Source organism: Zea mays, chromosome 5 (genome assembly GCF_902167145.1).
Source record: "Zea mays cultivar B73 chromosome 5, Zm-B73-REFERENCE-NAM-5.0, whole genome shotgun sequence".
NCBI classification, from domain to species: domain Eukaryota; kingdom Viridiplantae; phylum Streptophyta; class Magnoliopsida; order Poales; family Poaceae; genus Zea; species Zea mays.
In genome coordinates this window covers 36343562-36357479 of record NC_050100.1, presented here as the reverse complement: position 1 = coordinate 36357479, position 13918 = coordinate 36343562, and the positions used below count along the sequence as shown (strand labels likewise).

The window sequence follows — 13918 nt, the reverse complement described above, 5'->3', positions numbered from 1 at the left end:
CGGAACTCTAATCTGTTCTGCGCGCGCGGACCGTCTGGCCCACAGGCGCAGACCGTCCGTACCGCGGACCGTCTGGCCCAGGACCGAACCGTCCGGCGGCTCGTTTTGGTGCTCAACACGTACATACGTATTCTCAGTAAGCTCAGGGCCGACGCTGACTACAGGGCTGCCAGGGCGGCCGCCCTGGGCCCCCACCCCATGCATGCATATGTAGTAGTCTTCGATCAGTTGAAGGCTTGAAGCGATGGGCCCTGCATGCAATCAAGCCTGCAAGCAATCGTCCGCACAGGCCTGACCTGCTTGCTACCTGCCTCCCTATGCCTAATTAGATTAATTAGATTAGATCATCCGGCCATCCGTCCCAGCTATACCACGCGAACGCTTCGACTGCTCCTGCTCACAACTCGCCCTGACCTGATTCAGCAACGCGCCGCCGCCTAATTGGATCATCACGCCGCCTTGGAGTCCAGGCAGGAATCAGGATGCCTGGTTCCGTGGTTCGCCGTCGCATTGACGCCTTGCTTCGCCGGCAGCTCCACGCACTGATCCATCACGCACGCACGACGCACAAGATTTAGGTACGGTTCTCAGACCTATTGCCTAATCAGTGTGTGCTTGTTTGTGATCTGTAGTCCTGTAGATTAAATATATTTCGTTTTGCTTGTTTCAAATTTTATCTAGATCATGTCAACTAGAAAGTATGCATCGGGTAGTGAAAAAGGAAAAAAAGGAAACGCCAAGATGAATTTATTGCCCTGGTTTCTGTAAGGGGGCCTCATTTCTGTGTTCGCCCTGGGCCACCAAAATCTCAGCTCCGGCCCTGAGTAAGCTCATAACGCTTTCGAACTATATATATTTTGAAAGATAGTTTATTCTCGATCATATATTTTGTGAGTTATAGCTAGGTGCAACTTGTAGTGTATTTTATGAGCATATATTTGTCTGAGCCGGGGGCGTGCAAATATGAATCCACTTGCACTCGCACTCGCACAATCGCACCACTGAATATCCGAAAAGGCTAGCCTAGTGGAACTCAGTTCTAAGCACGAAAAACCTTCTGCCAAACTTTTTTTTACAAGCATAATGCTTATACTACTACTAACAATTAAGGTATTGGGTGTTCAGCACTTCAGTATAGTAGTGTGGCCACTCTAGTTACCCTTAACCACTTGACTTTTCAGAACCTTGGTTGACCATAAAGTTGTCAAAAATAATAACATAATGCCCTGCCAAATTGGTTCACAATTGCGCAAGTGGGGGGATGGCAGCAACCAAATGTCAACCGCAAGGGCAGTTTGAATTGTGGTAACGATGGTTCGTGTAATACTCAAATTTGTATACAAAGGATATAGTAGAACTCCTCATTCTATGTGCCTTATTTGCATCATAAAAAGAGCATATATATAATTAAGGGTTATTAATTAAAACAAAAAAATATATATGCATCATGTTGGATATTTTTGTTTGCTTGTGCATCTAAATAACAATAACAATAATAGTGGAAACAAAAGAATGACTTGGAATGTAGAATCAACCCCAATTTGGACTTAGGGTTAAAATTGGAGAGAGAAGAGAGAAATACTATATAGATATAAGGAAAGGATATATATATATATATATATATATATATATATATATATATATATATATATATATATATATAATTAAATCCACCTGTTCATAATGGTGCTTCAATTTGAGCAATTCACTTAAGCATGAACTTCACAACAACATTTGGATTCAAATTGAAATTTGAAATAAGAAAAAAAAAATAAGAAAAGAAAAAGAAAAAGGGATAAAAACCTCACCTGGGCCGACTTCTCCCCTGCCCACATCCACTTATCTGCATCCGCTCGGCCCACTTCCCCAACCTCCCCTGCAGCCCATTCACCGCGCCAGCCATCGCCGTTCACTCCACGCGCGGCCACTTACAAGTGGGACCCACTTGTCGGGTTCGTCTCCTTCGCGTAACAGAAACCGCGCGGGAGCTTCGGCTGCCGTTGCGGGACCGAGTCGCTCGCCACCCCGCGGGAAAAGTGGAACTGTGGGTCCGAGCTCGCGGCGTCGTGGGGGATAAGACCCTCTGAGTCCTCCACAAACCCCCGCTCGCCCCGTACTGCTCTGCTCCGCCATTGGAGTGAAGATCCACCACCGCAGCGCAATCCGCACCATCGCCATCGGCGCCGCGTCCACGACTTCGTACTCGGGTGCCTCGCCGTGCTTCGGGGACAGAACCGGGGCCTCGCTACGGGGGAAGGGCGGCCGGTGACCTCGGAATTCGTCGTGTCGTCGTCCCAGGCGGGGGCGATTGCTCACCGGCGTTGTGTCGTCGCCGCGGAAGCACTGCGCGCGTGAGCAGCTTCACCCATCTTCCTAACACCGGTAATGACCCTCCCATCGTGTTCACTGTCGTTCGCTCATGGATCTGCACTAGAAATCGAGTAGGGGCTGACTCTGGGGGCCGGAGCAGGGCGCACGGCGGCGAAGGTCCGCCGTAGTGAGTGGGCGGCGCCGCTGCGACCCGGTAGCTCAGGGTAGGGGGCAGTTGGGCCGTCTGATCTTATCGGACGGTCTAGATTTGAACCAGCGTGAGCCGTTGATCTCAGGATGATCGGAAGAGATTAGATATGGTGTAACGTTTCGACCGGGACGATTTCAGCCGTAGATTTGTGATCCAGTGATTAACGTTAAATCCTCGACTCATTAAATCCTTACCATCGGATCTAGATCGGGCGGCTCTGGGCGGGTACCGGTTCGGCCGAGATCCGATCTAATCCGTGCCCTTGGCAAGTGATCCAACGACCAGAAAACATCCGTACCCCTTCGCGGGTCAGTATTGCTAAAGAGCCCCTGCGTTTATCAGAAATCAACCCGCCATCCAGAGAGCACTGTGCTCTGTGTCTTAGACAATTTACACCGAGAACCCTGTGCTTACCAGAAAATGAGGCCCGATCCAGAACTGTGTTAAATCGATTAAATGAATTAGAAATTGGATTTTTAATATGAAAATAAACCCTAGAACTTGTATAAATCATAGAAAATCCATTTTTAGTCCAAATTGAGCCATTCCAGTTTCTAAAATTTTGTAATATTATTCTTTAACACTTAGAGTCACTATTTTGACATGAACTCTGTTAGAAAATTAATTTATCAGTTAATCCTATTTTAATCACATTAAACCTTAGGAAATTCATAACTTGAATTCTATAACTCCAAATTTTGTGATTCCAGTTCCTATGATTTCATTTTAATATGTAGATTTTTACTGTATATTTTATTTACAAGTTTGGTGTGATGTTGATTTTGGCTATACATGTATGTAATGTGTTGATGCGAATAGACGAGCAAGCCACTGTGGAAACTGAGGTTCAACAGGTAGAGATAGCTGAGCAGGAGCTCATTGAAGGCAAGTTGTGCCCTTGATCACTTACTTTTTCCCAGCTATGTTCTTATTAATTATAATGATCTGCATAGGTTAATTTTGATGGGACCCAATAGGTTACCCTAGATTTGACTATCTTTATACCTTGTTTCACCACTGATTTTACTACTAAATTTTTGGGTAGTACATGCTATTGTTTTATGTGGTTTTGGGTATAGAGATATTTATTACTCATAATTACACTTTTATTATCTTTTTTTATTATTACTGCTCATGTTAAGATCATTATGTTAATGGGAACATGGAGCGACCACCCGGGAAAACAGTGCTACCACAAGGGTATAATGGGACGCCCTTGGCTGATTAACTAGGAAAGCTAGTGGAGGTCTTCCTTACCCGAAAGGGGCAAGGGCAGTAGGGGAGTGGTCAGTGTAGGGAGGTCCTTGGGTTGATTTTGCTGCGATGGCGGTCAAGCAAGAACCCTGCATTGGAGCTTCCTATAAACTGTAGCGGGATTTCTGAAGCTAGTGGAACTTTGTAAAGGCCTCGTAGTGTTACCCTGCCTCGCCTCCTCGGTAGAGGTGTATGAGATTGGCCATCTCTTGGCAGATGGGTAACATGACTTGTGGGTAAAGATGCGCAACCTCTGCAGAGTGTAAAACTAGTATACTAGCCGTGCTCACGGTCATGAGCGGCTCGGATCCTCACATGATTAATTATGGAACTTAAATTTAATTTGACATTTGCATCGCATTTGGGATTATTTTACTATTACTGTTCTTTATTATTATTAAGGTTTGGTATTTACTTACACTTAGTAATTGCTAATAAAATTTTGACCAACTTATAAAAGCAATGCTCAGCTCAGCCTTTATTTCATTGATCAGCCTTACACTTCATGAACTCCCACCTTTGGTGAGTTCATACCACATTATTCCCCACGACTTGTTGAGCGATGAACGTATGTGAGCTCACTCTTGCTGTCTCACACCCCCCACAGGAGAAGAACAGGTGGTTCAAGTGGAGCCAAGTATCGAGGAGTTCGATTCGATCTAGGTGGCGTCTCCCAGTCAGCTTTCTGGCGCCAAGGATAGATTTTAGATCCTGCGATATTTATCTCTTATATTGTAAGACTTCCGCTATGTAATAAAGTACTCTGATTATATTGTGACATTTATCTCTATACACTCTGTTATTATATATGTTGTCTTCTTTGGCGCATGTATGAGATGCACCCGGCTTTGTTCCTTAAAACCGGGTGTGACAGTTCGTTGGTTTGTGTTTTGAAGCAACTGCAAAGATGGTTTCCACTTTCCACCATGACTTGGAGAGGAAGGGCTGCCGTGTCTAGGAGGCAAGCGAGCGCGCGTGGCACTCTATCTTTTCTCTACTCATCCATGACTTAGACGAAGAGAGAGACCTCCACATATAAACGAATCATAGTCTTAAATTAGCAATCTCTGATATTATAGGTTCTACCATCCTCTTTTATGTCTTTAAGATTTTTTCTAGAATTTAATTGAATTTCTCTATTATGCTAGGCACTACAAGTAGGAATGGATTCGGATCGAATACGCATGGAAACAAATCTGAATGTCACTATTTACAATATTTTAATTCTAATACGGATACGAATACTATCGGATACAAATTCAAAATGGATAGTTCGAATTCGGATTCACATTCAGATACTTACTTGATTTGGAACATATCATCATAACAAATATTAATTTGTTTTATCGATAGATTTATAGTTGACAAAAATCATATTACAAGCAAATTATGAGCAATAGTACATATACATTATCTAGTTGAAACTTAGTTGAATATCATATTTTTAAATAAATTATTTATACCTGGTATATTTATATTTTGGACTTTAAATATAATCTTTTTGTGTATTAAGTATTTTTGTATTTTGGACTCTAAAAACTCCCATAATCTAATATATTCAAAATTAGACTTTTTAATATTAATTAAAATTTATCACTGTATATCACTAGTAACGTAAGATTAATACAATCATTTATTTATGATATGAATATTTTTAACATTTTAAATGGTGTACATTAGTTTTTAGTACACTATTTAAAGTTTAAAATCACTTGTAATTAGTAATTAGTAATAAAAGTAAGTTTAAATTGATTTTATCGAATATTTTTTCCTTTCGAATACGAATAGTATCGTATATTTCGTGGTTTTTGTCGAATGTTATCGAATACGAATCTTAAACCGGATAGAAAAAAACTGAATTCGGATATTTCTATTTAACATACGTATTAAAATCGAATACGAATATCTATATTAGCACTTTATCCGAATACAAATACGAATATTCGGTTCTCCATACGTCCAAATCTATCCCTAACTACAAATCCAATATTTTGCCCCTTCCCGCATCCCTCTCACCAATCTATCTGCATTCCTCCATTTTTTTCTCCTGTCGTTTTCCTTATTGGTTGTACTTCTTTGGTAGGGTTGAGCTAGCAACATTAGTACGCAAAAGGAGAGCTAAAACATGAACAACTTTTGGCTTTCAAGGTCAGTGGAGTGGAGGACTGGAGGCAATTGGACAAGCAGTTGCATGTCACTTTCCCTCGTTTTAGGCATTGGCCATCCCCTGGACTCACTTTTTTGCACCACCTTCCATGGTCCAATTTGTCCCAAACAAAAGAGTGAAAAGGGCACGAGGAAAAAAAGGACTTGCACAGAGAACGCAACGAAAAAGTTAGATAATGTTATTTATTTATCTACGAGCAGGAACCTCTTATTGATCTCCTGTTCTTTCTCCCATCCAAATTGCGTGCCGCCCCGCCGTCCACAAGTAGCTACCAGTGTGATTGGATCTCTGCTTGCATGCGAGGCTCGTGTGAGCCTGGCCGCCCGAATACGTAAGTTTTCTGGGTATCTACAGGTGCACCTAAATAACATTAGGTTGCACCAGTGTATGTGTGCTCAGTTTTTAAGATGCAGCGTACTAAACATGAGTCGAGTTATGGTCAATGCATACGAGGAGTCTGATTCTCCTACGCAACCAAAGAGGTATGTGAATCAGCGTGCATGTGAGGGGTCCTCTGATGATTTATCCAAAACAAATCAGTGCTGTCAGTCTGATTAGGAGCATCATGTTGAGATGGCAAAATCAAGAGCCCTCATGGAACGCCACCGAGCGCGTGAGCGCGACGGGGTTGGCGTGAAGGAGCGGCGAGCTTGTCGCCATGGCCTTCTTGGTGGCCTGCAGGCCCCTGGGCTCGAACACTGTCCCGAGCTTGTCACCTGCGCGGCTGCGCCCTGCTGCTCCCTGTCGCCTCTGACCCCGACGAGGGACCAGATGGAGCTCCTGGCCACCTCGTCCACATCGTCTATCCGGATGGTCTTGGGAGCCCACACCTTGGCGCTGCCGCTGCCATGGGCACTGCCGTTCCTCTTCCTCCCGTCGTCGCCGTCCCGGTCCCGCGGGTGCTTGCCCAGGCCCAGCCCCAGGGCGTGGGAGTCAAAGTCAGCGGCCCCGGATGATGATGAGACTGAAGGAGTACCGATGGTGGTGGTGGTGGGCGGCGGCGGCGACGACGACGACGAGAGGCCCTGCCCCTGCGACCGCGACGACGGGGGCTGCGGCTGCACCGGCCATGGCAGGCTCCAAGCCCCGGGAACCATGCAGCCCCAGTACCCCGGCGCGGCGGGGTATACCGGAATCGAGATGCCCGGCGAGAAATACGGCGCCGCCGGAGGTGGGCTGCTGTATGGCGGCCACCCGGTGTTAACGCTTGCTGGGTGGTGGTGCAGCTGCACTGGTCCGTCCCCGCTTGCTGCAGATTCGTCTACGACGGAAGACGTGCCGTCCCTGTCGGTCGACCCTTCGCTGCAAGTGCAAGGACGAGACGGGGTCCCGGCGGCGTCCCTGACCGGGGCCAGGTGGCCGAACTGCGCGGCGAGGTCCAGGCAGAGGCAGGCAAGGCCAGGACCGGGAGGGGCGAAGCTGAGCATCGCGCCGTTGGCAGTCGTCGTCGTCCTATGGAGGAGGTGCGAGTGCGAGGCGGCGGCGTTCTTGTTCTTGCGGCGGCCGGCCCCCACTGGCACGTTGCGCATGGCGCCGCCCGCGGTCCAGTAGCGCTGGCAGCGCTTGCAGAAGTGGCGCGGCTGCTTCGCGTTGTAGTTGTTGAAGTAGCAGAACTTGGTGTCCGCGCTGTTACAGCGCGGGCACGGCAGCACCTTGTCGGGCTCCCTCAGCTTCTCCCTCTGCCTGGCAGCGTCGCCGTCGCTGTGCTTCTTGGGGTCGTCATCGGCGTCCACGATCTCCGTCCAGTTGCTGCTGCTCTGCTGAAGATCCTGTTCAGTAGAAATGTAGAATGGTAAATTTTCATGTAAGATAAATGGGTTACAACAAGGCTGCTTCTTGTGTAGAAGAAAAATATTACATCTGCTTTAGGAAATTAGACATCTGATTTGAAATTTTAGTACTACTGCTAGTAGTGGTGCTTGATTCGTATTTAGGATGTGGAAGGCGGTCAGCGGAGACGACTAGAAACTCCTTTTAGTCTGAGCATAATACGTGGCCTTAGTGTTTTTTTCTCGCAAGCAAAAAAAAAATGGCACTCAGACGCAGCAGACTCCGCTGGAAATAAACTAAAACAGCAAGCAAGACGGCCAACCTTGGCGTCGCCGGACTCCGGCTCCGGCTCCGGCACGGGGATGGTCTTCCCGAAGAGCTTGATGAGGAAGTCTCCTCCTCCTTGGCACTCCGCAACCATCTTCTTCTCACTCCGATCGAAACAAACACAGAAGCTCCCGGCTTGCTGCTGCTGCTGCTTCAAGCGAAAACCGAGGCAGCTAGCTAGGCGACAGACGGACGAGGTCGACGTCCCGCAGGTAGGTAGCCGGAACCGGAGGAGACGAGGAGGCCGGCAAAAGGAAGGTCATTGAAATCTCAAATCTGGTATGGTGTGCTGCTGCCTGCTATGGACAGGCGAGCGGGTATAAGAGGGGAAGAAGGTGGGTGGGGGCCACGGCGAGGGGTGCACAGCCACAAGCTCGGCTTGTGGCCGCCGGGGGTGCGTTATTTGATTCTCCTCCTCGCTCGTGCTCGTATCGTGCTTCGCCTTTTCGTCCCGGGCGTCGCCGTCGCCGGGCAGCTGGCGCACGCTCCTTGGCTGTGCCTCTAGTGCTGTAAGTTTGGGCCGTGCCTGCTGGGCCAGCACGAGCCCGACACGAAATTAATGGCACGAAGCCCGGCCCAGCACGACCAAAAAATACTCGGGCCAGCACGGCACGTTACGCGGGCTGGGCCGTGCTTCTGTTTTCAGCCCGACGGCCCAAGTAGCCCGGCACGCCATAGTGGGCCGTGCTCGGGCCAGCCCGGCACGATTTAGGGTTAGGGTTGTTTTTTGGACGCCTCACACGGTCACAACCTCACGCGCCGCCGCTCGCTCATTTTTGGAAGCAGCAGCAGCAAGTCTGGGTGGCCGCCGTCTGCTCCTTCGTGCCCTCGAAGGCGTTCTGCAGGGAAGAAGCAGCAGCAGCAAGCCACGGCGAGGTGGAGGAGCAGCAGCAGCAAGTCTGCGGGGAAGCAGCAGCAAGTCTGGAGGAGGCAAGGTGGAGAAGGGCCACGGCGAAGCAGCAAGTCTGCGTGTCCTCTAGTTGCCCTCGAAGGTGTTCTGCGGAGAAGCAGCAAGTCTGCGTGTCCTCTGGCGCCTAAATTTGGGTCGTCTTCGTCACGCGAGCGCGTGCTCGCCGCCGGCGGTTCCTAGCTCCATTCGCTGCACATACCTGGCGCTAGTCCTGCAAGTTGCGGGCCGGGTCTGGGCCAGCACGGCCCGATGCAAGCCCGTCGTGCTTTAGGGCCGTGCTGGGCCTACGTTTTAGGAGGTGAGCACGTTTTGACCCGGCACGAAAGAAATTCGTGCTAGCACGGCACGAAGTATTTAAGCCCGAAGCACGACGGGCCCGTGCCGGGTCGGCCCGGCCCGGCCCAACTTGCAGGACTATGTGCCTCCCACGCTGCCCCGGTCCGATCGCCTTGCATGCTTTGCACTTTTTTATGCCGCTTTCTTTCTTTTCTTTCCTTTTCTTTTTAGAATATATATATACTAGGTGAATGCCCGTGTGTTGCAACGGGAACCTATAATAACATAATAACTTATATACAAAATGTGTCTTATATTGTTATAAGAAAATGTTTCATGGTCCATTTGTAATCCTATCCATACACAAATTTTGTTATTTTAATTTAGTTGTTTCACTACTACATTGCAACCATCAGTATCATGCAGACTTTGATATATGCCACGATTTGCATGGTCTCATCATTAAAGAGCACGTGCTACAACTGCCGATAGAAATTCTCTCGTACATTGTCAGTCATCAGGTACACACCACCATACACGCTTGCTTAAAAAAAACAAGTGTATGTGTTTGCGAAGAGAATTAAAGACAGACCGACACAAAAGCTACCCCGACGATGGCGAGTGGTCAATGCTGTCGGTCCTCCTCTGCGCCACCTCTGGCGCCAACATGACGTCATAGTCCTTGATATAATAGTCGTCGAACACGCACGACATGGCGAGTACCGATGACTCTTGGTTGGGCTGCCAAACGAAGTGCACCCCGAGCTCATCGGCGAGGTAGTACACCTAGCCGTTGCACCACCGGATGTGCTACTCCTCTACATACATCTTATTCGAGGACACTCACACAACGTCAGCAACGACCGTCGTCCCAGCGCACAAGAATTTATGACCGGTCAGTAGTGACTTACGTGGCAGGTTGAGCTTCAGGTGGATGATGAGCTGGACGGTGTGACGACGTCGTTGTCGGATGCGGTGCCCAGAACAACCCGAGAGTCGCCGGCGTTGGCGACGACCATGGGGTCCCCCTGTTTGAAGATGGACAGCGCAGTGCAGCCGCTCCGGACCACGTCCAAGCGGCGACTGCACCGGAGCTTGCCGAACACATTGATGCATGTGACCACGTAGTACTGCTTGCAGAGGTCGAACTGGTAGTCGCCAAGCTTCTTCTCGTCGACGATAAGGGACGCCAACACGAGCGCCTCCTGCCAGTGGTGTTTGTTCGGGGTTTTCAAGTAAGAAACATGAATTCATCTTTGACGTTGGTTTATAAAAATGACTCACAAGTCAGATCCATAGAAAAAATATTACGGAGAATAAATGTCACACATATAAAAAAGAATTTAAGTTGAAAACATTATTCAAACAAAAGAAATTACATGCAAGGCTCTTATTTAAATACTACTCCCTCCACCCAAAAAAATAATTCAGGAATCTCGTTGATAATTATCTACTACTACACATTGTGCAAAGGTAGCAGGTGGGCTTTAAGAGAGACGTAGTAGATATTTTTACTATAACAGATATTGACATAAACACACATGTGGTGTAGTGGTAGCTACGAGCACATTTGCTTGAGGGTCGCAGGTTCGAATCTCATTGGGCCACATTTGTGTTTTTAATTCAATTTTAGTTAGGCATGGGATGCACGTGGGAATGTGATTTGCGGGGAGGGGGGAATGGGAATAACAGAACACTGGCAGAACACGGAATGGCTTTGCGGGGAGGGGAGAATAAGAAAGACAGTGCGGGGAGGGGGAATGGGAATGACAGAACACGGAATGGCAACCTACCCCTTACCGCCTTAATAAGTAGTATAGATATACAGAATGTGTCTTATATTATTATAAGAAAATGTTTCATGATCCATTTATAATCCTAGCCATACATAAATTTTGTTATTTTAATTTAGCTGTTTCACTACTACATTGCAACCATCAATATCATGCAGACTTCGATATATGCCACGATTTGCATGGTCTCATCATTGAAGAGCATGTACCACACATGCAGATAGAAGTTCCCTCGTACATTGTCAATCATCAGGTACGCACCACTATACACGCTTGCTTAAACAAAAAAAAGCAAGTGTATGTGTTTGCGAAGAGAATTAAAGGTAGGCTGACACAAAAGCTACCCCGACGATGGCGAGTGGTCAATGCTGTCGGTCCTTCTCTGCGCCACCTCTGGCGCCAAGATGACGCCATAGTCCTTGATATAGTAGTCGTCGAACGCGCACGACATGGAGAGTACCGATGACTCTTGGCTGAGCTGCCAAACGAAGTGCACCCCGAGCTCATCAGCGAGGTAGTACACCTAGCCGTTGCACTACCGGATGTGCTACTCCTCTACATACATCTAGGGGTGGATATCGAGCTGGCTCGGCTCGACTCGACTCGACTCGAGCTGGCTTGTTAAGATAACGAGCTGGCTCGGCTCGACTCGTTATGTTAACGAGCTAAAGATCTAACTCGGCTCGACTCGTTTGCTGACTCGAGTTGGCTCGTTTAGCTCGCGAGTCAGCTCGATAATACCATGTCTAGTGTCTACGAACGGATATAAAAACATGTAGCAAAAGAAAAGAAGGAGATCTATTTAGAAAAAAGAATAGAGTTTGCAACTTAAGGTTCCACACTCAACAAAGAATACGATTAACTATAGTAGAGTAGAAGATTAACTATTTTGGATCAGAGATTATTGTGATTTGACTAATTACCCCAACTCGTTTGGCTCACGAGTTAGCTCGCGAGCCAGCTCGAGTTGGCTCGTTATCATAGCGAGTTGAAATACAAGCTCAACTCATTACAAATTATAAACGAGTCGAGTCGAGTCGAGCCACTATCGAATCGAGTCGAGCGAGTTAACGAGCTACGAGTTTTTCGTCCAGCTCTACATACATCTTGTTCGAGGACACTCACACAATGTCAGCAACGGCCGTCGTCCTAGCGCACAAGAATTTATGGCCGATCAGTAGTGACTTACGTGGTAGGTTGAGCTTTAGGTGGATGATTAGCTGGACGGTGTGACGACGCCATTGTCGGATGCGGTGCCCAGAACAACCCGAGAGTCGCCGGCATTGGCGACGACCATGAGGTCCCCCTGTTTGAAGATGGATAGCGCAGTGCAGCCGCTCCGGACCACGTCCAAGCAGTGGCTGCGCCGGAGCTTGCCGAACACATCGATGCATGCGGCCACGTAGTACTGCTTCCAGAGGTCGAACTGGCAGTCGCCAAGCTTCTTCTCGTCGTCGATGAGCGACGCCAACACGAGCGCCTCCTGCTAGTAGTGTTTGTTCGGGGTTTCCAAGTAAGAAACATGGATTCATCTTTGGCGTTGGTTTATAAAAATGATTCACAAGTCAGATCCATGGAAAAAATATTACGGAGAATAAATGTCACACATATAAAAAAGAATTTAAGTTGAAAACATTATTCAAACAAAAGAAATTGCATGCAAGGCTCTTATTTAAATACTACTCCCTCCATCCAAAAATATAATTCAGGAATCTCGTTGATAATTATCTACTACTACACATTGTGCAAAGGTAGAGGTGGGCTTTAGGAGAGATATAGTAGATATTTTTACTGTAACAGATATTGACATAAACAAACATGTGGTTTAGTGGTAGCTACGGGCACATTTGCTTGAGGGGTCGCAGGTTCGAATGTCAATGGGCCACATTTGTGTTTTTTTAATTTAATTTTAGTTAGGCGTCGGATGCACGTGGGAATGTGATTTGCGAGGAGGGGGGAATGGGAATAACAGAACACTGGCAGAACACGGAATGGCTTTGCGGGGAGGGGGAATGGGAATGACAATATATGCCACGATTTGCATGGTCTCATCATTGAAGAGCACGTACCACACATGCCGATAGGAGTTCCCTCGTACATTGTCAGTCATCAGGTACGCACCACTATATACGCTTGCTTAAACAAAAAAGCAAGTGTATGTGTTTGTGAAGAGAATTAAAGACAGGCCGATACAAAAGCTACGCTGACGATGGCGAGTGGTCAATGCTGTCGGTCCTCCTCTGTGCCACCTCTGGCGCCAAGATGACGCCATAGTCCTTGATATAGTAGTCGTCGAACGCGCACGACATGGAGAGTACCGATGACTCTTGGCTGGGCTGCCAAACGAAGTGCACCCCGATCTCATTAGCGAGGTAGTACACCTAGCCGTTGCACCACCGGATGTGCTACTCCTTTACATACATCTTGTTCGAGGACACTCACACAACGTCAGCAATGCCCGTCGTCCCAGCGCACAAGAATTTATGGCCGGTCAGTAGTGACTTACGTGGCAGGTTGAGCTTTAGGTGGATGATGAGTTGGACGGTGTGATGGCGCCGTTGTCGGATGCGATGCCCAGAATAACCCGAGAGTCGCCGACGTTGGTGACGACCATGAGGTCCCCTGTTTGAAGATGGACAGCGCGGTGCAGCCGCTCTGGACCACGTCCAAGCGGCGGCTGCGCCGGAGCTTGCCGAACACAGCGATGCATGCAGCCACATAATACTGCTTCCAGAGGTCGAACTGGTAGTCGCCAAGCTTCTTCTCGTCGTCGATGAGCGACGCCAATGCGAGCGGCTCCTGCTAGTGGTGTTTGTTCGGAGTTTCCAAGTAAGAAACATGGATTCATATTTGGCGTTGGTTTATGAAAATGACTCACAAGTCAGATCCATGGAAAAAAT

At 47.8% G+C, this 13918-nt stretch overlaps 1 protein-coding gene across 1 annotated transcript; it reads right to left on the bottom strand.

Annotated features, from left to right (window-relative positions):
- Positions 1 to 6103: 6103 nt before the first annotated feature.
- LOC109939905 (uncharacterized) lies at positions 6104 to 8413 on the bottom strand. The gene is made up of 2 exons (NM_001366663.1): positions 8035 to 8413; positions 6104 to 7711 (listed from the first exon to the last, which is right to left on the bottom strand). The coding sequence occupies exons 1-2, from the start codon at positions 8131 to 8133 to the stop codon at positions 6506 to 6508; spliced, it is 1305 nt and encodes a 434-aa protein (NP_001353592.1). The 5' UTR covers positions 8134 to 8413; the 3' UTR covers positions 6104 to 6505.
- Between the last annotated feature and the right edge of the window lie 5505 nt (positions 8414 to 13918).

Coding starts and splice junctions, on each gene's coding strand:
- LOC109939905 (NM_001366663.1), bottom strand. CDS start 8,133: ATGGTTGCGGAGTGCCAAGGAGGAGGAGACTTCCTCATCAAGCTCTTC. Junction 7,712..8,034: donor CGGAGTCCGGCGACGCCAAG/GTTGGCCGTCTT, acceptor TCTACTGAACAG/GATCTTCAGCAGAGCAGCAG.